Here is a 23943-nt window from a genome sequence, read left to right as displayed (position 1 = left end):
TTTGCTATCCATTCATCCATCAATGGACACTTGGGTGGCTTCCTCCTTCTAGCTTTTGTGAACATTGCTGTTATGAACATGGTTGTAAAAATATCTGTTCAAGTCCCCGTTTTCAGTTATTTTGAATATATATCGAGAAGTGGAATTCCTGGGTTATATGGGAGTTCTATTTTTAATTTTTTGAGGAACATCCATACTAGTTCCCTTAACAGATGTACTAATTTACATTCCTAACAATGGTACACAAGGATCCCCTTTTCTCAGCATCTTCGTCTGCACTTTTTTCCTGTTTTTTTAGATCATAGCCATGTTCATGGGTGTGAGGTAGTACCTCAATGTGATTTTGAGTTGTGCTTTTTAAAAACAGCCATTTACTCATTTAAACTACACAGTTCAATGGCTCAACAGTGTCACTGAGTTGTGCAAGCAACACCATAATCAATTTTAGAACATTTTTCTCACCTCTAAATTACTCCGTCACACCCACTTCCCCCCACCCCAAGTCCCTGACCATCACCAGCCTACTTCCTGACTATATCTGCCTCGTCTGGGCCTTTCCTATGAATGCAGTCACATGAGCTTTAGGACTGGCTTCTTTCAGTTAGCCTCATGTTTCCAGGGTCATACATATAGTAGCAAGTTTATAACTTCACGTTAGAAATGTACTTTTGATGAATTTAGCATACAATTTTTAAAACTCCACGACACACTATCTAGGAAGAAGCATCAAAGGTGCTATGCGTGAAAAAATGTCAACAGTGGTTTTATTTGGATGATGGCCCAGGTAACTTTAAAATTTTATGTTTCTTCATCGTTTTCTGTAATTTTCAGAAATTAAAAAATACACATGTGCTTCTTTTATAATGAGAAAAAATGTATTATATGTCTTTTCAATCTATCCAGTCTTCTGTCTTTGATTTTATTATTTATTTACGTGACTGTACCAGGTCCTAGTTGCAGCATGTGGAATCTAGTTCTCTGACCAGAGACTGAACCCTGGCCGCCTGCATTGGAAGTGCAGTCTTAGTCACTGGACCACCAGGAAAGTCCTGGAAAAAAAATTTTTTTTTAAAGAAAATAGTGGAGGGTTTTTTGCCATTGTTTTATTGTTTACCACTCTCATAGTTTAGCACTTGTCAGATATTCCTTCATTTATCTGCCTCTCAAGAAACAGTCATTTACAAAAAAGGAAAGGTGGGTTTCCAAAATGCAGTAATATTCCTTAATCCATTTAAAAATGAGCCTGCACAAGAGTCTTTTGCCCTCTAGATCATTTTGAAAGGTGTAAAATGCTTCTAGGAACAGTTTGGCAAAAATAAACAGACTCCATCCTTTAGAGAAAGCCTTGGCAACTCGGGGAAGACTGTATTTTTAGTATAGTATTGGTCTAGTATAAGAAATGTGCATGAATTATTTTCAATAAGTCCTCAGGAAAAGCAGCAACAAACACAGACTCCCTGAATCATTACTGTTTCTTAGTCAGTTTTTCCTGTTGCTCATTTTTTTTTTCTTCCTTTCTTTTCAAAGTATTAATCTGAAGCTGAAAGAAAAGCCCTAGTTGGCCACATCTGGACGAAGGGGCCGCTCTTTTGCCTCGTGGTTCTGTTGACACGTACCCACCTGGAAGAGACAGCTCTGATGGTACTTTGTTTCCGCTTTGCACTACCTGGTGCCCTTCTAAATTTCTAAGGGGAAAAACAGTAAGAGAATCTGTTCACTCTTAACATGTTTTATGGAATTGTGTGTATTTTCCTATTTTGCCAATTATGTGCCTCAAAGATTTTAGTTGGACCTTTGCAAGAAAGTAGGACCTTCCATTTCAATATTTCATTAAGCCTTGGTACAGTGGTATTTCGTCTTTTTGTTGACTGCTGTTGACCACTGAGGTAACTTCGGTCCACTGTTCATTGTGAGTGGATTTCTCCTTGGTGATCACCTCAAGTTTAAAATACACAGGACTCAGCAGTCCCTAGGAAAGTTGGCCCCACGTAAATGCCACCTTTCAAATCCTAAGCTTGCTTAAGATAGCCATATCGTAGACACAGGTGCAACACCACGTCAGTTAAGCGCCCACTTGGTTCTTGTCCACATTTATTCTGACATCTCCAAAGGAAGCCAGGTTTCCTAATTCACACCAGTTTCATTGTAGTTATCAAATTGGGCATTGTGTTTTCTGGGAATTTGGTCTTTTAAAAAAAAAAAATCCTTTCTTCAGTGAATGTTGAAAACCTCCAAACTTGGAAACTTAAGGATCAATGTTCACATTTCTGGTAGCTGTCTTTCATTCAAGCCATAAACTTAGTTCAAGATGTCACACTTTAAGTACTAAGGATACTATGGAAGGCGGCCCCTCAGAAATTCATTCTTCGGTAACATTGAGTTATCTGAATCTCTCTCACGTGCATTATAAGACATAATCTGCTTTAACACACTCACAGGCTTAAAATTAAATATGAATATGTACTATCCTTTGCAAAATAGTTCTTTATAGTCTTCATATGTTTTTTAAAATACCAGCATGGTTTAGAACCCGTGGGCCTCTAGAGGAGGGAGGGGTTGGTAAATCTAGCACCCCCACCTGTTTCCACATGGCCTTCAAGAATGGTTTTCATGCTTTGGGTTGAAAAAATTTTTTTTACTATTTCACAACATAAGAAAACTATCAAATTTCAGTCCCCATAAATAATGTCTTATTGAAACATGGCCATACAAATTTGTTGACAGACTCTCTGCAACGACTTTCATCTTACAGCAGCGGAATGGAGTAACTGCCACAGACCACGTGGCCCACGGAGCCTAAAACATTGACTTTCTTTATAGACAGCATATGCTGAGCCCTGCGCCAGCCCATGCGACCTTCCTTGGCCTCCCATTTGTAGTCAGATGCTGGTTTCTCTAACAGTATGCACAAATTAGGCTGCAAACTAATTTACTCTTAAAAAAAGAAACCTTTGTCATCCACAAATCAGTAAGACTCATGGCCTGCTGACAAAGGCAAGAAGTCCGAGCCATGAATACACGGCTCCGGTTGTGTTTACACAACCCAAAGTGAAGCCTGCTTAAAAGGCTTTTGGCTGTTCAGAGGTGTTGCTGAGGTCCTGTCCTTACCCTGGAAACGATTCACAGACTCCACTATCACATATTATTAACACACTCTTCAAAATTAAACTGTAGTGGAGACCAGGGTTCCATCACAGTCTGAGAGTGATAACTATCTCCGGGAGAGCTTCCGGGGACATGTCGAGCCCTGGGTATCATGAGCTTTGAAGTAGACATCTTTGCACAAGTTTCTGAATTTCACTGCCTTCATCTGCTTCATGTCCGTCCTGCACCCACCTGCCAGACATGCTCTCATACACACAGGTCGGCTCTCTCTCCTCCATAAGCCATAGTTACTATGTCCCCTTCTCAATTCCTTTCAACTTGGTATCCTATTAGATCATTCTCCTGAGTCTCCACCCTCATAACGTCTGGCTTGTCTGATAGAAAAACCCTGGAGCACGTCTTCTTCCACAGCCCACCTCCACCTTTGGCAGCCCAAATTGTGCCTTTCCCAGAACTTAGCATGGACAGAAGCGCAATGACCTGATTTCCCAGTTTGTTCACCCAGTTTGTTCACGGTTGCCCTGGCATCATTATTAATAATGCTCTCTCTTGCTCAGTAAAGTTTTTGGAAGATGAATTATGCGGTCCCCTTAGCCACAGGAAGTAATAAAGAATTCAGTGTTCAGCTGAGAGGTATGAACTGGAGGTTCATAAAAGGTTCTCGTGACAGTCAACCAGACACAACAGCCTTAGCATTTACGTCTTCTTTGAACTTGTCCAGCCTGTTCATGGAAGGCTATTCAGGTGGTATTGTGTTTGGAGTTTTATCTTCCTATGTGGAAATTATGAGCATCTTTCCCAATCAGTGATTTTGTCTGGACTGTTCAATGGGCTGCATAACCATTCTGATAGTTAGGCATCTGCTATCTTATTATCTTAAAAAGAAACTTTAATTGCACGTGCTAGAGAAAAGCCACCATGTAAATTCAAACCAAGTGAATAGAAGCCTAGAAGAATTCTGAAAAAAAAATAACCCCTCAGCAAATAGGTAGACAGATGTAAACATTCACACCATTAGCTATCTAGCTTTGGCATTCTGAGCATTCTTGCTTTGGTTCTGACTTCTGGGAACTGTTTGCACTTTTCCTGTAGATATGTCGTTAAGGGAACCAAGGGGTCATTGGGGCAAAAGTATTGTTTTCCCAAAGTGTCAACTGCTATTCACTTCGCTCCTTGATTAAGAGAAAGAACAAAAATCTGCACAGAAGATATTGTCAAGGAGTAAGAAAGTCTGTCTGAGGGCAATAGCTGAGGGTGGGGGAAAACCCGGAAGTCCTGTTGAAGCCATGCAGTGTTTTATGGGGTTATCTTCTAAGACATGATACCGACATATGTGAGGAAGTCACTACTCCAGGCCTTTGTGTTATTAAGGTCTCGTTTTAAGTATTCAGTTATGGTACTGAGTTTGCAACTTTCATCTAATTAATCATAATGCCTCTGTAGTTTGCTCCCTTAGAAATATTTAGATGTGCACAAATGAATCTTTTATATGTTTAAAGGTTTTTTTCTACCATGTATTGAATTGCTCAGAATAAAGTATCTATTAGACCTTTGTTTTAGTAAATAAATTCTACATAAATAGTGTGCATTGATAACATAAAAATATGTAACAACACTATATATATATTCATATATATATATAGCCTCTCTGTATAATTCAGAAATAAAAAAAATGATTCCACAAGTGATGGCGTTCTTTCTCTGAGTCAGTAAGAATCTATTTCCAGCTTCACTTTGCAGGAGGTCTTATCTGGATGTCAGTCTAGCTGGGCCCTCAGTCCTTGAGACCAGGATAAATTTTGGCATTCTTGTCACCCAAACTTTATTCCCTTTTCATTTTTGTTTTCCATGCCTCAAACAGCTACACTTTCAAAATGTGTTGTTTGCTTTCTGAGAAAGCAACTTCTCACTTGGGAAGCATCTCTCAGTTTCATGGTTACTTGATTTTGTCAACTTTTCCTTTCTCTGTCCCTTATCTTTCCAGAGCAGAGGTTTATTTTTTAATTAAAATGCATTAAATACCACTTCAAATTTAGGTTCTTTAATTTTTACTTTCACAACCATCAAACAGCATTGGGAATTACCACTGAGCTTTTTTTTTTTTTTTTTTTTTAAACCTAATAAACAAATGTGTGCCTCTGCCTCTCAGAAAGTTGTTGGAACAGCCAAATGAGAAGTTGCTTTACAAAAAGTGAGACACTTCATGTTTTCATGATCTAGGATTTAGTGCTGGTGGGTACTGTCCTCTACCTAACTAAGAGAAGAAGGACAGGTAATTAGAGGCAGATGAAGGGCATGATATTACAAGGTGGACTGTCACATCCATTCTGCTCCCAACACCTAACTATGGTTGTGGGAATGGGAATGGGCTAGGCATCCAGCGCTAGGGGAAAGGATGGGTCAAATGTGGAGGATACACACTACGGTATTGACACAGCTACTAGAAGCAACAAATTATACACTGAGAGAGCAACACTTCAATCATGGGGTAGAGTGGAAAAATAAGAACTCAGTATTTATAGCCAAGTGTCATTTATGTAAATTCTAACCCCCCTACACAATATTCTACAAAGCCCATGCGTAGTTAATGACTTGACATGCTCATTAGAGTGAGTACGGGGTAAGGGTAGGAGTGGGGACCCAGAATGACGCTAGGAGTCTAATTAAAAATCAAAATAAACAATAAGCTTTTTAATAGGCTGAAGTTAAAAGTAAATAAAATGAAAATACCTTAAACTTTCAGCCACAGATCATACGGAGAAGGCAATGGCAGCCCACTCCAGTGTTCTTGCCTGGAGAATGCCAGGGACGGGGGAGCCTGGTGGGCTGCCGTCTATGGGGTCGCACAGGGTCGGACACGACTGAAGTGACTTGGCAGCAGCAGCAGCATAGATCACAGAAAAGCCGTGCTAAGGTGCTTTGGGACGTCAAGGGGCTGTTCCCTCCTACCGCTTCTCCTGTGGTTTTACCATTTCTCTGCATTGGCCGCATCAGTGCTCTGCAGCTGCCCGAAGCTTGTCCTGGGCTACCCAGCCCCGAACAGTCACGGAGCTTTTAATAAAACTGGTGCCTGCTTACACATCAGTCCTCACACAGTTATAGGCTTTATAACGCAAGGAGACTGCCCTGTGAAGCTAATTTTCCTACACTTTCATTCACATCCATTCCAAACAATCCTCTTTAGTCAAGCAAAATTATTTCTTTTCAATGTATAGCCATTTGAGTGATACTCAGATGACAGACACGAATAATTGCCATCCACTAACTCTTGTCTTACCCTCAGTGAGACACATACACCCTCAATGCTTAATCATGCTCTCCTTGTGAAACTCTTCTCCCATAGATTGGTGAATTGAATTGTCCTTTCTCTCCCCATATTTGTTATCTATTGGTACATAATAAATTACAGTGAATTCTCATTATTTGAGGCAGTTAAATCCTACTAAGGCAATGAGAACACTGAATCAGTGCATACTGGATCACCACTCCTACAGGGAAACAGGGTTAGGTTCCTGTGAGCCTCTGGTCACATTTCCATCAACTGATCCATAACTAATCTTACTTTATTTGTGTTTCTGTTTACATACACTTTCTTTAATATATCTTGTTGAGTCACATTAACATTGAACTCACAGCCACATTGAACTCACAGCCAAATCCTGAATATAACTCATATCTGAATGAAGATCATCTATTACATGAATTTTCTCTGTAAGGCACATTTCCTTGCACTAAGAACATTAGACAGCACTTCAGCTCTATGCTTGGCGACTATAAACAGCAAAATTAGCAAGAAAAATCACAAAATTCCAAAAACATGACGCTAAATAGACCATGAAAAAGTTGTGTATTTACAGTATGAGAACTGGAACCAGAAAGGTGAGCTTTGCTTTGTTCAGCCTCATCTGGGAACATGTGCATCAGACAAGTCAAACTTTCACCTTTCTGTATGTGTCTGTAAATGATCATGAAAACAAAATGGATTTGGGGTTAAAAATAAATTTTAGTGAATAGGAGAATTTGCTATTATGGGAATTCTTAAATAATGAAAATCAACTGTGTATGCCAAGACTTAGCAGCATGAACATCACACATTTATCATCTCAGTTTCTGTAAATTGGACATCCTGATACATCTTAGCTAGGTCCTCCACTTTAAGGCGTCTCACAGGCTGGCAACCAGTGTTGGCTCAAGGTCTCTCACAAGACTGACGTCATCAAGATGGTGACAAAGGTCATTCCTGACATGGCTCCCTCTTGTAAGAGGTTCAGCTGGGAAGGAATCTGCCAAGTTCATTCACATGGCTGTTGGCAAGATTCAGTTTTTTGAAGGTTGTTGAACTGAGGGCCTCATTCCATGTTGGCTGTTAGATGGAGGCTATCCTCACAGTCCCCTCCAACATGGCATCTTGTTTCACTGACAACAAGAAGAAAGAATTTGCTAACAAGAGGGAGGGTACCATTTTTATAACCTTATCACAGAAGTGACATCCTGCCAATTTTGCTGCATTCCATTGATTAGAAGCAAGTCACTAGATCCAGCCCCACCCAAGGGGAGAGGATTACACAAGGATGTGAACACTGGGAAGCTGGGACCTTCGGGTGCTTCTTTTAAGTCATCCTATCACACCCCCTTAGCCTTCTGCAAACTCCTCTTTGTGCTCTTCTCACCTGTAAATGATGGTGTTTCTCAATGTTTCTCTTCTTTATGGTTCTACCCTTTCCCCAATGACGTCAACTAGCCCATCTTTTCAAATTATTCAAGATCCAGTTTCAACCCCAACCTCCAAACCGCGACCATCATTTTCTCACTCAGTCTCTGGGCTCCCGCCATTCTCTGGGAAAAAAAATTATATTATTCCTCTTCTATTACCCAATAGGACCATTTCTCTACTATCCCATTCTCACTGAAATTACACACACTGGGATTTAAATCCTGCTTCTGTTACCAGTTATATTATTTTGGACTACTCAACTTCTTTGAACCTTAGTTTATTCATTTTTAAAATGTGGATAAAACTCTTATCTTACAAACTTATGTAAGAGCTAAATGGGATTTAAATGTCCAGCCTAATACTTAATAATAGGAGGCATTCAATAAATATTAGTTTTCCCCCACCCTGTTCTTCATCTTCACACTCACTCAATCTTTTGTCTGTTAACTTGGCAACTCCTCCAAAACCAGTGCCAACCCCACCTTTACTTTCTGTCAACGATGTTAGCCTCTTGTTTCCTCTCCCACCTCCTTTTTTAAATAGACTAATTCTCTTTAATCCTCTTCCTCTTCTCTCAGATACAGCCATTTTATGCCACTTCTGCCTTACTCTACCTCTAGCTCCTTCCAACTTTTCCATCTCTTCTTTTTGCTCAGTATACTTCTGGTTTTTACTTTTTATTTGGAAACAATCTCAAACTTGCAAGAACAGCAGAAAAAAATTACTTTTCCTGAAATATTTGAGAATAAGTTGTCTACATAATGCCTCCCCACCTCTAGATGTTTAATATACTTCCTACAATCAAGGACATTCTTCTCATAACCTAAGACAACTATCAAAGCCAGGAAATTGACACTGAAACATTACTACCATCTAAACCACAGAGGCCATTCAAGTTTCACCTGTTCAAATTTATCCTTTAAAGGAAAAGGACCCAGTTCAGAACCACACGTGATATTTAGTTGCCACATCTCTCTAGTTTCCTTCAATCTAGAACAATTCTTTAGCCTTTCTTTGACTGGAAAGACTGGTTTTGAAAAACACTGACACTTAAGATCTCTCACAGTATTCTGTAGAATGTGTCTTGATCTGGGTTCTTTGTTGGATTCAGGTTATTCATCTTCTTCAGCATTTATAACTCAGAACTGATTTGTATCTTTCTCATTGTATCCTGGTGATATCCATTTGAACACTTGAAGAAGATTCTGTCTATATGGCTTTTGATGGGGATGTGTCAAAAAATACAGACCTCGAAGGGGCTCCCACTGGCCAGATTTGGGACAGTTTGAGGATCAAAATAAATAATTATGCTAATAGATTATAATCTATTGAATAAAATAAGATTCCATGAATTTATATCATACTGAACAACAAGATAGTTACATCCACTCACAGCAATTCCCCAATACTTATTAATTGTGAAAGGAAAAAAAGTACTTTTTTTGAGCAAAGAGACTCATAAAACGGCTTTCCTATTTTGAAAACTCAATAGAGGAAGAATTTCCAATATGTGGGGACTTCCCTGGTGGTCCATTGGCTAAGACTCCTTGCTCCAATGCAGGGGTTCCTGATTTGGGTTTTCCTGTTGGATTCATGTTATTCATCTTTGGCATCCATCCCTGGTCAGGGAAGGAACTAGGTCCCACATGCCACAACTTAAGAATGCACATGCTACAACTAAAAGGTCCTTTATGCCACAATGAAGACCTGGGGCAGCTAAATAAATGAATAAAAGCATCTGTACATTTTGTTTAAAATTACTTCCTCACCAGAATAATAATTTCCAAATGTCCATACAGGTTAGCACCATTTTCTTATAAAGAGAATGAACGAATTTTGTATAGTTTCATATTGGTTATTTGCCATCATTAAAAGTCATTCATGATCATTTTCTAAAAACTGGAAAATACAGAAGAATAGGAAAGGAAAACAGCCTCTCCTGGTACCACCACCGGAACGCAAGCACAAGTAACATTTTGGGAGGAACTCGATGTTTATGCCATACACTCAAGATTACACAGCTGGTGAATCAGAACTGGAACAAAAACACAGACCAGTGGTCCTTGCATATTTGAATTTTCCTGACGCTGGTCACTGATACCTCTTGTTCTAATTGATTTGCTCAACATACAAAATAAAATAGCTTCATTTTCTGTTTCAGGAAAGATTCATGCTTACTGAAAGATAAACAATATAGAAAGTATAGAGTAGAGGGTAAAATCACCCAGTCTTACCATTCAATCACATCACTGTTTATTAATACATTATAATGCATTTATCTGGAAAATCTTTCCATATGTATCATCATAAATTTTTTACGTATGTGGAGAGAAAGAGAGGCAGAGTTTGTGTTCTGATTCTCTCTCCATATCAAAAATTCTTTTTGATAATTTCCTAGAAGTAGTATGCCTCAGCTGAAAAAAATTTAAATTGTTGACAAATATTGCTAAGCCATCTAAGGAATTAATTTAATCTAAATTACATTAATTTAGACTGTCACTGTGTGAGACACTGCATTTCTCCACATGCTGTCAGAGATGAACAGAACTGGATATTAGTTAAAATGGCTAAGGACAGATTTTAACAAGTAATATGTTATTGCAATAGGGAAGGAAGTTCGGTGTAAACTGAAGTCAGCTTTGATCGGTACAGAGGTAACCAGGTGTTTTAAAGAGAAAATGAAGGAGAAGAGAGGATGGTGAACTGGGGCTCAGCAGAGTCAGGGAAGTGAAAAATCACAGAGTGGGTGAGCGTCAGTGCCAATTATGACAGCTGTGTGTGCCAGATGGCAGTTACTGAAACCAGGAGCCACACCCCTCCCAGAGACGGGGGAACAGGCCCCAGCCTTCCTGATGAATGCACTTTAGCGGAATGGCTTTCAGGTCCTTTAGAAAGACACTCCTGAATTGTAGGGGATAGGATATATCTCAAAGGGACAGAGGAAGGATGCACAGTTGTAAGGCCTTTTTACTAAACACTCCAAGAAAGGGGGTTCAGGGGTCAAGAGTCAGATGTTGGCTAGAACCAACAGAAAACTCTTTTAACAGCCTTGAGTTTTCTCAGGCAGGCAATTTAAGAGGAACTTGGGTCATCCTAGGGATGTGACCTGGAGCAGTTAGAAACTGTGTCCGTGCTGAAGTCTTTCAATGTGGGGGCAGAGGGGTTGACAAAACCATTTGTGCCGATAATTTGTAGTTTTCATAGGCCAAGGTTGAGACCCAGTCGAGAAGAGGGCTGAGGGAGCCTGGCTAGAATCTAGTCAAGGAAAAAAAAAATCTTTGTCAATACTTGTCGATATTGGGCTTTGATATGTTTTTAATTTTGACCATTCTGAAAGCAAGAAAAAGCTACCATTTTTTTTTCTTTTTATTTTTCATACCATTGTTTTTAATTGCATTTTCTTGAAACTAGTAAAACTGAACTCCTTTATATATATATATCTCCTGTTATCTGTATTTCTTCTTCTGTGGATTGACTGTTTATATCCTTTACCCATTTTTTTTAAGTTGAGATACTTATTTTTCTACCCACTGGTTTGCAAGAGATAGTATTTTAGTTTGAAAATTTGAGAATTTTTCTTAATACACTTGGCATTTAATATCCTGTCCTAGGCCACACTGCCCTGAAGACACTCAAACACTATTCCTGTGGCTGTAAGGATCAAATCAAGGGATATTTCACCAATAAACTCAGTCAGTTGCACTACTATCTACACCCACATTTTGTCCCTGAGGTTCTCCGAAAGAAGCAGGCCACGATGGGGCTCCCAGCTCCTGAAGGCGTATATATGTCTCTGGATTGTAGATCTGACTCATAAGTTCAACAAGCTATGCTTCTTTGACCTCTGATAAGGCCTAAAAATCCTGACTACAAGCCTCTTCCTCTCCCTGCACCTTTCCCTCCTCCCAGGCTATACAGGGCACAGAAAAATCCATTATATATAGAATGGAAAGAATGCAATGCTGTGATAGAATGCAAGTCCATCTCAAAAAGCTGTCAACTTCCTGTGTTTCTGGTTGACTAGTTAATAATGTTATGGACAGAGTGACCTAGAGTCTGGTTTGCAGATATATTAATTCAATGGATTGACAGTCATGAAGAATAAAGAAAGGATATATTTAAGGACTGATCTGGTCCACTTCTGTCTCATACTAAAGAGATGAGGAGAAATCTTCAAGCTCATGAGAGGTTGGAGACACCAAAGGCCAGCCTTCTGAAAATGCAGCTCCTTCTAAGGTCACGAGGAATGTTGACATTCTCAAGTCACTCCTGAGGAACGCTGGAATGACCAATGGGCTCAGAAGAAAAAGAAGCCTCACTCCCAGTCTCCACCCTAAATAAGTAGAGATGCCTCACAAAAGAAAACTATTATGCAGGAAAAGACTTTCTCCAAACCAAGAACAGGAGTCAAGGGTCTACCCACTGGCCCAAAGTTTAGAGAGTGTGGTGTGAGTACAGAAGCATTGATCAAGCGGGAAAGAAAGTGATCCACAGGTTCAGCACTTGATGTGCTGTGCTTAGTCATTCAGTCGTGTCCAACTCTTTGTGACCCCGTGGACTGTAGCTCGCAGGCTCCTCTGTCCATGGGGATTCTCCAGGCAAGAATACTGGAGTGGGCTGCCATGCCCTCCTCCAGGGGATCTTCTCAACTCAGGGACCGAACCCAGGTCTCCCACAAGGTAGGATTCTTTACCATCTTAGCCACCAGAGAAGCCCACAGCACTTGATAGTATTAATATTTACTTTCTTTATAATCTGTATGTGGCTTCCATCTTTGATTTGCTTTTCTCTCCAGTGTGAGAAGATCTAAGAGGTCAAGAGTTACTGTCTTACCAGTCTTTGATGAAGAAATGCCTTTTGACCCCTAGATGACTTGGAAATTAGATCTCACATAAGGATATAAGTAATGGAAGCACAAACAGAAACTCCTGCTTTATTTTTGATTTTAATCTTCCCCCCAAAATTAAAAAAAAAAGGTAACAGCTGTTTGCTGTAAAAATTTCAGGCAAAGATATATTTAAAGGAATGTCCCTTGTGTAATTTATTTCTATATCACAAATGACTTCAAAACAATAATTTACTCACTTCACTCATTAATCTACAATTTGGGTAGGGCTTTGTAGGGATGGCTTATCCCTGTTCCACACAGCATCTGCCAGGACAGCTTGGCCGGAGGCTGGGGTATCCACTCACAAGGCTGATTCACCTCGATGGCAAGTTGTTTAAAAAGTCAGACAGATTTAAAGCTACAACTCTCATGAGGATATATTACCCAGATGGTTTTTAAAGAAAAATGAGAATCATAAATAAAAAGATTCCCACTTGTTAAAATATAATATTTTAAAGTTAAAAACTTGACTTTCACAGAACTATAAAGTGAATAGGTGCCAAAGATTTATTCAACTCATTAATTAATTACATTAATGATTAAATAAGATGTAAGACTGACTAAATGGATTAAAAACCAGTAATGTATATAGCAAGAAAAAGCAAGAGAGTTCCAGAAAAACATCTATTTCTGCTCTATTGACTATGCCAAAGCCTTTGACTCTGTGGATCACAATAAACTGTGGAAAATTCTGAAAGAGATGGGAATACCAGACCACCTAATCTGCCTCTTGAGAAATCTGTATGCAGGTCAGGAAGCAACAGTTAGAACTGGACATGGATCAACAGACTAGTTCAAATAGGAAAAGGAGTACGTCAAGGCTGTATATTGTCACCCTGCTTATTTAACTTATATGCAGAGTACCTCATGAGAAGCACTGGGCTGGAGGAAGCACAAGCTGGAATCAAGATTGCTGGGAGAAATATCAATAACCTCAGATATGCAGATGACAACACCCTCATGGCAGAAAGTGAAGAAGAACTAAAGAGCCTCTTGATGAAGGTGAAAGAGGAGAGTGAAAAAGTTGGCTTAAAGCTCAACATTCAGAAAACTAAGATCATGGCATCCAGTCCCATCACTTCATGGCAAATAGATGGGGAAACAGTGCAAACAGTGGCTGACTTTAACTTTTTGGCTCCAAAATCACTGCAGATGGTGATTGCAGCCATGAAGTTAACAGACGCTTGCTCCTTGGAAGGAAAGTTATGACCGACCTGGACAGCACATTAAAAAGCAGAGAGGTCCACTTCGTCAAGGCTATGCTTTTTCCAGTAGTCCTGTATGGATGTGAGAGTTGGACTATAAAGAAAGCTGAAGGCCAAGGAATTGATGCTTTTGAACTGTGGTGTTGGAAAAGACTCTTGAGAGTCCCTTGGACTGCAAGGAGATCCAACCAGTCCATCCTAAAGGAGATCAGTCCTGGGTGTTCATTGGAAGGACTGATGCTGAAGCTGAAACTCCAATACTTTGGCCACCTGATGCGAAGAGATGCCTCATTTGAAAAGACCCTGATGCTGGAAAAGACTGAGGGCAGGAGGAGAAGGGGAGGACAGAGATGAGATGGTTGGACGGCATCACTGACTCAATGGACATGGGTTTGGGTGAACTCCAGGAGTTGGTGATGGACAGGGAGGTCTGGCGTGCTGTGGTTCATGGGGTTGCAAAGAGTTGGACACGACTGAGTGACTGAACTGAACTGAACTGAATGTATATAGCATATCAGGAATGATCAAATTTATTTTCTAATAGATTCTTAATCAGTTACTATCCAATGAGGCAACAAAATGCCATGTTTGGAGTTATCATTTCTACTGGAAGAAGTCAATTGTATCCCTACTGAATAATGCTCGTTTCTGGGGAAATGACTTCCATTGCTCAGTCTCGGGTGATGTACAGAACGAACTGTCCCTCCACAAACCCATTGTCCAAGACGGGCATGTGCCCCAGACCAAGTCAAAAGGAGCATTGCATTCTCTTATTGAAAGATGCAGACACAAATGTGTCCCCCAACTGGAGGCTGAAAGACATAGTCAGACTTGGCTGGGACTTTTGTAGGAGCCACTGCATTTTCAGGGGCACTTGATCCTGGAAGGTTTATGGTCTGAACCTGCTGCCAGGTGTCCTGGTATTACATAAAGCCTGAAAAGGCAGAAGTACATGAGGATAGAGACAGACAAGAGAGGACAATGGCATCTTGATGACTTGAATTGCACCCTGCATACCTGCTGCTTGACTATAGCCCTAATCCCAGACTTCTCAGTTATAGTCAATATATTTCCATTCTTTGGTTAGTTTAAGCCAAGTAACTGGTTTCCTCACAATAGAGTTCTCCAGCCCTGGCTTCTCCTTCTATGCTAGCCCACTAAACATATATTCATATTCACTTCTCTGTGCTTCAGTTTCCCTTCTATCAAAAGAATAAACAATACATACGAAAGAGTTGTCAAGCTTAAATACATAATAAGCCCAAATATAATATACTTTTACAATGCTAAAGCAAAAGAAATATCACATAACTTTTCCTAAATTAAATTCTATCTAGTACTGTTCATTACTACAACATGAACCCTCCCAATATCAGTCATTATTGGGTGTTCTTTAACTCTTGAGTGTTACAATCTGTCAAAAAATTACCTAGGAAAGACTGTTTGGTCTTTGGTATACCATGGTTACTACTACAGGGATGTTTGTTATCCAAGGCCATGCATTCTACACACAGGCAGGAGGCTCCACAACCTCTTTGTCATCTAGGGGATTAAGCAAATTTCATGCAGCTCCTGAGACTAAAGTGCTGATCACAGAGCCGTAGCAAATCCATCAGGAGTTCAACTGGCTGCTAGGACACTTGCATACAAGACATTGATGCTTGTAGATTCTTCTGCCCACTTTTCGTCAAGCCCCTGGAGCCACTGCTAATACTGGGCAACTCCCTCTCTTTCAACCCAGTGACTCCATCTCCAGGTCATCTCTGCCCGCTGAGGAACACCCGGCTAGATTCACCTCCCACACAAGAGCCTGGATCACATTCTATAACAGATGCCCTGTAACTTCTGATCTGGGCAGGGAAACACACAAATTAACCAGTGGTAGGCAGCCTCCAAGAGGACTCCCCGTGGTCCCCACCTCCTGGTCCTCACACCCCTGTGCAATCCTCTCCCCTTGAGTGTGGGCTAGACCGAGTGACTCACTCCTGACAAACAGAATACAGCAGAAGTGATAGAATGATGCCTCCAAAATTAGCTTATAAAACAATAGGAACGTCTGCTCTTGTTTGATCTTACTCTCCCTCACTGCTCTGAGGGAAGCCAGAGGCCAAACTGTGAACTTCCCCAAAGAGGATCCCACGTGGCAAGGAACTAATATCTAGGACCATGGCCAGAGAGAACCCAAGGCTTGCCAAAAGCCACGTGAATGAACTTGGAAGCAGATGGATTCTCCCCAAGATTCGCCTTGAGATGACTATAACCCTGGCCAAAGCCTGGAGTGCAGCCTCAAGAGGGACCCTGAGCCAGCTACGCAGCTGACTCCTGACTAACAGAAACTATGAGATCAGAAATGGTGCTTGTTTTAAGACTTTACTAAGATTTGGGATAATTTGGTACACAGTATCGTATTACTAATATGCCACTTTCAGGATCACAAGTCTAGAATTGCCTAGAAAAGCAAGTGAATTTACCTTTTCCTTTCTTTGAAAGTCTATTCAGACAGGGACTGGGGAACAGCAGTAAATAGCTTGGTAACTGACCCCATGACAACCACAAGGAAATTACTTGAAGTGATACAAGAGGGCTAACAAGAAGCTCTACCAAGGGAAATTACCACCTTCTGGCATCGACAGTCCAAACTTCATCCCACAGTGAAGATAATCAGCACGCTTCTAAGCCCCTCCAATGGAAGGAAGAAACAAGAGCCTGAGGCTCAGGGGAAGGGCAGGGAGGCAGGGGCTACAAGCCCCTTCAACCGGCCACTGGGACCCCTAAACAAACCCAGACCTGCTTCTGTGTCTGTGAGAAAATAACAAGTTTCAGTCTAGGTGCTCAGGGTTAATGGAATTTCTAGATAAAAGTCCTCAATGGCTAGAATTCCTGTCCCTAAAAGAGAACCCTTTCCTAAATGGAAAGATTCTGGAGCAGTTCTGAGAATGAAACCCTGCCCTAAAGACTGCCTCCAGGAACAGGATCCCCTTAGACAACTCTGGACACAGAGGGAGTAACTGTGGGTCTGAGAGGTGGGATTATGGGACTCAGCCACGGTCTCCACCGCCAGGGAATCAGAACATTCATGCACAGGGTGTGGGGCAGGCTTGCTCTGTAGGCTCCCCCACTGCCTTGGTGCTCAATGTCAGGGGTTCCTGCCGAAACCCAACCCTATACAAAACTAATCATGGAGCCTAGATTGGCACTACACCGTGAGCCCCGAATGTGGACAGAATGCATCTGAAAATGTTTCCTGGTCAAATATGTTCTTAGCGCTCCATCATTATTCAGTCAACAGCTTTCCTGCTTGTGTAAACCCTCCTGTTTATCCACGTGGGCAAGAATCAGGATAGGGAAGGGAAACCCAGTGCTGGAAGCAGAACGAGACTGAGGCATCTCTCTTAGATGCTTCTGTCTTGCCGCCCGCAACAGGTCTTGTACTATCCCCTGGAGGATGGAAATCCTGATTGTGGAGAGAAGCAAAGATTGGGATCCAGTAATGACTTCCTCAGGGCCAGCGTCTGAGGGGTTTTAAGCCACTGCCTCACCTTTGGTGAGCATCTGGTATATGAGAAAGATCACCGACATGAGAGTCACATCCCCTGAGTTCTCCAGGCATGGCTTTTCTACCTAATGGATGGGTGACCGAACATCTCTGAACTTCAACTGAAAAAATCAAATTAAATGAGAAAACTTCTGGTTTCTAGTCCAGAATGTAAGGAACTTGGTAGTTGTCTCTCCTGTCTACACACACACAAAAAGATGAACAAACTGCAGACTAGTATCCCTTATCTCCCCAAAGAACTGAGGTTACAGGCCAAACATCTGCCCCCCAAACTGAAGAGACTAACAAACAGATACAGAGAATCATAATTTATTGGAACAGAAATCCAAGAGCAGAAACTTTGGAGGGAACCAGAACCCAGGCAGGGAAACCTAAATATAACTGACAAATTGCTGGAGACTCAGTGTGAACAAATCTGAGAGTGAGAGATCCTCACCTTTTGTTGAGTTTTATGTCCAGGAGCCCCACTAACTTTTCACAGTGAAGATCAGAGAAAAATTCCCTAGTGATTCCAGCAGGAAGGGAAAGTGGCTGTTTTTATTTATGCCCAGAACATGTTGTTCTACAAAGGACTGCCTTTAAGAGTTTTACTAGACCCTAACCTACTGGGATTTTACCAGAGCCTGGAGATGGAAAATATTCAAATCCAGTCCCCTCTAAGCCTTCCTGTCTCAGCTAACAGAGAAAAACAAAATGAAACTGAGAAGCATTGGTGAAGGTCAGCACAGGCTCACTAAAGACTGAGACCTAATCATAGGAACACAGAGCACTTCCTCCCTCCCCTCATCCATCCTACCCCCACCCCCATCACATCACAGGGCTCCTGTATGATAGGGGAACACGAAGGAAAGAACTGTGTGTCTCAGGAAAGAGTTAAGAAGTCTCTCGGGAAACTCAGGGACAATGAAGGAGACAAAAACAAGGATGTCAGTGGACAAGGAGCTTCTCACAGCTATAGCAAACAGACTAATGCCTAGCCAGGTCAACATAAATCCTAGTTCAGCTCCTTTTCCTCAGTACATCGTGCCCAGTATTCAACCCAAACTTGTAAAACATCCTAAAAGACAAGTGAAATGATGGATGTGCAATATTATAGACTAGATTATCTAAAGCAGAAATGAATTTTTCTATACCTTAAGCTAGTTTGCTCTCTAAGCCTGCCCCACCTGACAGGAACTAAAGGTTGCTTTTCTAGGGGCATTTTCCAGAAGCCAGAGTAGGTGAATAGCCTGGGAGAGCCAGGATGAGCTGTACTGCCCTAGCTTCTCCACTCCTCTGGAGCATAAATGGCAGTGTTGGTATACCAGATGGCCCCAGTGGCTTGTTTGTGACACATTCAGGCTATGGACTTGAAGGTTGGCCTTTGACTTAGCCTGGAGCTTGAGACCTAAGTCCACCTGCCTACAACCTGGAATTAGAACCCCAGAGTCTAGCCAGCCTGGCTCCAAGAGGCCTCAGTGGCCCTAGTGAGGTAGGCCTGGGGTCGGGGTTCGTGAATTGGTACTTGGGCCGGGGTCATTTGTTTTGCCCAAGGGTCAGCAGCTGGGTTCATGTTCTTCTACAGCCAAGAGCCTCTCAGCCCTCCAGTGTGGGGAAACAAATGGAAACCCATGGCAATATTGGGAGGCTGTCCATGCTGGGCCCTTCCCCTTGCCCTCCTGCTGCTTGCTGAATAATAAATAGAACTGTGTTTTTTAAAAAAGTTTTTTTAGATGGGAGATGGATAACCTGATAAGATGAAGTAAGATGAGAAGACTGGGTCAGGAACCAAGTTTAACTGGGTAACACAATGTAGTGTCTGAATGATTTGTGGCCAGATAGGAAAGGACATGTCATCAGAGTAGGAAACAGACCACTAAGAAATTGAAACACAGTGGCGGAGAGACCCCCCCCTTTGGTGAGGGCAAAGAAAAGGATACTGATGGGGTGTGTACAAATAAGAGAGGGAGGTGGCTGGATGAGAAGGTCAAGGTTAGAGAGGACTCTGGCCAGGAAGCTGGGTGTCCCAGGGGGACCCATCGGGAGCAGTGTCTTCCATCAGCTTCCACAACACAGGAAGTTTAGCTCCCCTAGGTGTTGGGCGGCACCCCTGGCTGCAGTGAGCTTGATGGAAAGTCTGCAGAAAGCTGCCTTCAACAGGGAGTTACCAAGGTGGCCAATGGAAACAGGAAGGACCCCCTGCAGCCAGGAGCACTGCAGGGAACAAGACAAGCCAAATCCACATGCCCCCGTGTCCCCACGTCATTATAGCCCCTCACACTCACCCCAAGGCTTGCTTTCACCCTGTCCTCCCTGGGAGTCTCTCTCCTCTGATCATCCAGGTTCTACTGGATTGTACAGGGGCCCTGGGTAGCACAAGCTGTGCTGGGAAGAAGGATACAGGAAGGAAGGGAAGAGATTAATCACCATTTCCACAGAGACAGTGAGTCCTGGCTCAGGTCAGCCGCTTTCAGGCATGTTTCCAAGCGGGGAAATAGGAGCCCAGGTGACATGGGGTGAAGACAGAAACAAAGGGATCCCATAGGAGGCTAAACAGCCCTTTAGGGAAAGATTCTCCCGCCCCATGAAGTGCTGACTCACCCAGCTGTTATCTGCACCCCCACCCTCTCTGCTTGGCCTCCGACAGCCTCACTTTAACTCAGACTCAATGGGACTTGATTTTAGTCCTCCCCAGACAGTCCCAGGGGGCTTCCTCAGTCCCTACAGTCACGGGTGTGATGTTCAGCCTTCCCTGGAGGCATAGATGTGGTCCACTCCCTTATCCACTGCCTCTTCCTCCAACAGGAGCTTGTTTCTCTCCATTCAACAGAGCCTCTCTTGAGGAGGCCCTGCAAGCAGCATGAGGAAGCTTCTAGACTCTCTCTTCCGCCTTGATGAACAGGAGCAGCTGGAGAGAAGAGTCATCAATGGAGACAATTTCCAAATTTAGGAGAATGAGACAAGATAGGGCTAAGGTCAGGCCACCCAGTAAGGTCTGGGAACATCTTAGAGACACTTGTTGACAACAGGACACCACAGTCGTCCAGCCTTTGGGATCAATGAAGGTAAACAATGAAGGTAATCCCACCCATAGGCTGCAAGGGCAGCAGGCAAGGAGCCAGTTCTTCCAGGGTGTCCTTGTCTGCTCAGCGAGTCTGGGTGACAACTGTCCTGGTCTTTGGTGGTTCTTTTCCACTGGAGTCCCTTCTGTCTTACTCAGGGGACATCCCATGGCCCCTCCATCCTAACACAGGCTAAGGGATTCCCACTCCTTCCCTGCCCAGAGCCTGTCCAACCCCAAGGTCCCGGAAGTCACTGTAGGAAGAGTCAGGAAGAGATGAGAAGAGACACACAAGAGCAGTTCTCCTGAGCCAGGCCACAGATGAATGACAGATCTGTTATAGACAAAGCTAATATGGAGGGAAAAAACTAGACAGGGAGACAGAGAAAGATAGAGTATATACCATCAAATATGTAACCTCGTTAGTCACATGTTAGAAGTATTGACAGGTTAATAGAAACAGTATAAACAATAGGGATTTTGCTGAGAAGCTGCAAAGTAGGAGGGAAGATTTAGGAAACCCTTTATGGAGAAAGCAACCATAGTGTGAATAAAAACAAAAGATATTTCTACATACAACTGCAATTACTCTCTTAAGAGGACTGACTATGATAAAAGAAGGTCTCACATGTCATATTAGGATAGCACAGATGTACAGGTTGATAGTGATTTGGGAGAAATGAATTGTGCTGTAGAAAATGAAAGAGGAATGGAGTGACGGTGAGATAGAATTCACAGCACTTAGCCCAAGAGAGAATCTGCAGTAAAACAATCAAAGACAGAGAGTTTAAATTTTGATTGTGGGGAAGGCTCACACCTCTTTGTTACTGTCTTTGTTACCCTGATTGTTTCTTTAAGAAAGAGCACTTTGCTCTGCGTAGAAGTGGATTCTTTGGGGTAAACTTACAAAAAGTCCTGTGGCTAGCTCAGTGTAAGGTCAGAAAAGGTCACATGGGGAAGTTGTCCTTGAGGACAGCAGATGATATAAATGTAATTGCCTGGGAATTTGCAAAAAATCCTGGTAAAACTTCAAACTTGAAGGCTGTGGAATTAGTAAAGATCACCAATTGGTAAAGTTGGACCCTGATATAATCGGGGTTATGTGTGGAAAAAGTAGAATACTGCACTAAAGTAAAATGAATATGATGGTGAAAAGTTGAAAGCCTTTCCACTAAAATCTGGAACAAGACAAGGATGCCCACTCTCACCTCTTCTATTAAACACAGTATTGGAAGTCCCAGCCATAGCAATCAAAAAAGAAAAAATAAATAAATAAAAGGGATCCAAATTGGAAGGGAAAAGGTAAAATTGTTCTTATACGCAGATGACATGATACTATAGATAGAAAACCTAAAGATTCCACACAAAAACTACTAGAACTGATAAACAAATTTAGCAAAGTAGCAAGATACAAGATTAACATACAGAAATCAGTTGTACTTCTTTACACTAACAATGAAATACCAGAAAAGGAATGCAAACAAACAGTAGCTTTTAAAATTGAACTCCAAAAAATAAAATACTTAGGAATGAAACTGACCAAGGAGGTTACCTGACCAAAGGAGGAACCTGACCAAAGACATTCACACTGAGAACTATAAAACATTAATAAAGGAAACTGAAGATGATTCAAAGAAATGGAAATATATTCCATGCTCTTTGATTGCAAGAATTAATATTGTTAAAATTGTCAAACAACCCAAAGCAATCTACAGATTTAAGGTGATCCCTATCAAATTACCCAGGACATTTTTCATAGAACTAGAATAAATAATCCTAAAATTCACATGAAACTTGAAAAGGTCCAGAATTGCCAAAGCAATCCTGAGGGGGGAGAAAAAAACATAGCAGGAGCCATAACCCTCTCAGACTTCAGACAATATTACAAAACTACAAAAATCAGAACAGTGTGGTATTGAAACAAAAACAAAAACATGCATGAATGGAATGGAATAGACAACCCAGAAATAACCCCCTGCACTTATGGTCTATTAATCTTCTACAAAGGAGACAAGAATATACAATGGGAAAAAGTCTCTACTGCAAGTGGTGTTGGGAAAGTTGGACAGCCACATGTAAATCAATGAAGTTAGAACACAGCCTCACAGCATCCATAAAAATAAACTCAAAATGGCTTAAAGACTTAAACATAAGACATGACATCATAAAACTCCTAGAAGAGACCATAGGCAATACATTCTTTGTAATAAATTGTACCAGTGTTTTCTCAGATTAGTCTCCCAAGGTAATAGAAATAAAAACAAAAATAAACCAATGGGATTTAATCAAACTTACAAGCTTTTGCACAGAAAAGGATACCACAAACAAAATGAAAAGACAGAATGTGAAAAAATATTTGTAAATGATGTGATGGACAAGGACTTAATTTCCAAAGTATACAAGTATACAAGCAGCTCATACAATTCAACAACAGCAAAAACACAAACAACCCAATCCAAAAATGGGCAGAAGACCTAAATAGACATTTCTCCAAAGAAGACCAATAGGCATATGAAAAGATGCTCAATATTGCTAATTATTAGGGGAATGCAAATCAAAACTCAGTGAGGTATCATCTCACACCAATCAGAATGCTCATCATTTAAAAAGTCTACAAATCACAAATGCTGGAGAGGGTATGGAGAAAAGAATCCTCTTACATTGTTGGTGGAAATGTAAGTTGGTAGAGTCACTATGAAAAACAGTATGTAGGTTCCTCGGAAAACTAAAAATAAAAACACCATTTGATCCAGCAATCCCACTCCTGGTCATATATCCAGACAAAATTATAATTAAAAAAGATACAAGCACCCCACTATGTTCACAGTAGCACTATTCACAATAGCCAAGACATGGGAGCAACCTAAATGTCCATTGACAGACGAATGGATAAAGAAGATGTGGAACATTGGTTCCCTGGCAGTCCAGGTCAACCTCTAACCACAGCAGAGGAGGGATGGGCTGCTGGTTCAGCTCCAGCATCTGCAGAGAGCAAGAAGATTTAGAGGAGGGGACTGCCCTTTGAATTTCTGGCTGGAAGGAGCTACCATCCACATTTTATAAGATAAAGAAACTAAAGTATATGAGCAAAAATATCACATACAAAATTAGACAATTATAAAGACATAAAGACAATGTTCCCCTTTCTCTTACGTATTCCTTTAAGGAATCCCTAAGATCACAGAAACAACTTGCAGGTGGTAGTGTCTGCGATTGAACCCAGATCTGTCTGGCTTCAAAACCTGCCTCTAGACTCTCATTTTCTCAAAATGTGGCCTGGAACATGAGCATCACCTAAGGGTAGGGCCAGCTCTATAATATGTATGGCTCAGTACAAAATCAAAATGTGAGCCCTTTGTTCAGAAAGCAGGAAAAACATACCATGACAGGTACTGAAGATAAAGTTTTTTCTTTCCTCCACAGCCCCTCAAATTG

General features: G+C 41.5%; 1 protein-coding gene and 1 long non-coding RNA gene across 5 annotated transcripts in view; one reads left to right on the top strand and one right to left on the bottom strand.

Annotated features, from left to right (window-relative positions):
- Window positions 1–4789, top strand: part of PRUNE2 (prune homolog 2 with BCH domain) — a 277828-nt gene extending 273039 nt beyond the window's left edge. For all 4 annotated transcript variants that reach the window (XM_043890691.1, XM_043890692.1, XM_043890690.1 and 1 more), the window contains one exon: window positions 1528–4789. In XM_043890691.1, coding sequence (XP_043746626.1) covers window positions 1528–1558 — 31 coding nt within the window. In that variant the 3' untranslated portion in view covers window positions 1559–4789. The remainder of the gene's footprint in view (window positions 1–1527) is intronic.
- Window positions 1–20012, bottom strand: part of LOC122685786 — a 47412-nt gene extending 27400 nt beyond the window's left edge. Inside the window, exon 1 of the long non-coding RNA XR_006338547.1 lies at window positions 19733–20012. This is a non-coding gene — a long non-coding RNA (uncharacterized LOC122685786). The remainder of the gene's footprint in view (window positions 1–19732) is intronic.
- Between the last annotated feature and the right edge of the window lie 3931 nt (window positions 20013–23943).

The sequence above is a fragment of the Cervus elaphus genome, chromosome 29 (genome assembly GCF_910594005.1).
Source record: "Cervus elaphus chromosome 29, mCerEla1.1, whole genome shotgun sequence".
Classification (NCBI taxonomy): domain Eukaryota; kingdom Metazoa; phylum Chordata; class Mammalia; order Artiodactyla; family Cervidae; genus Cervus; species Cervus elaphus.
Note: the sequence above shows the minus strand (reverse complement) of the source record. Positions and strands in the feature narration are given on the sequence as shown.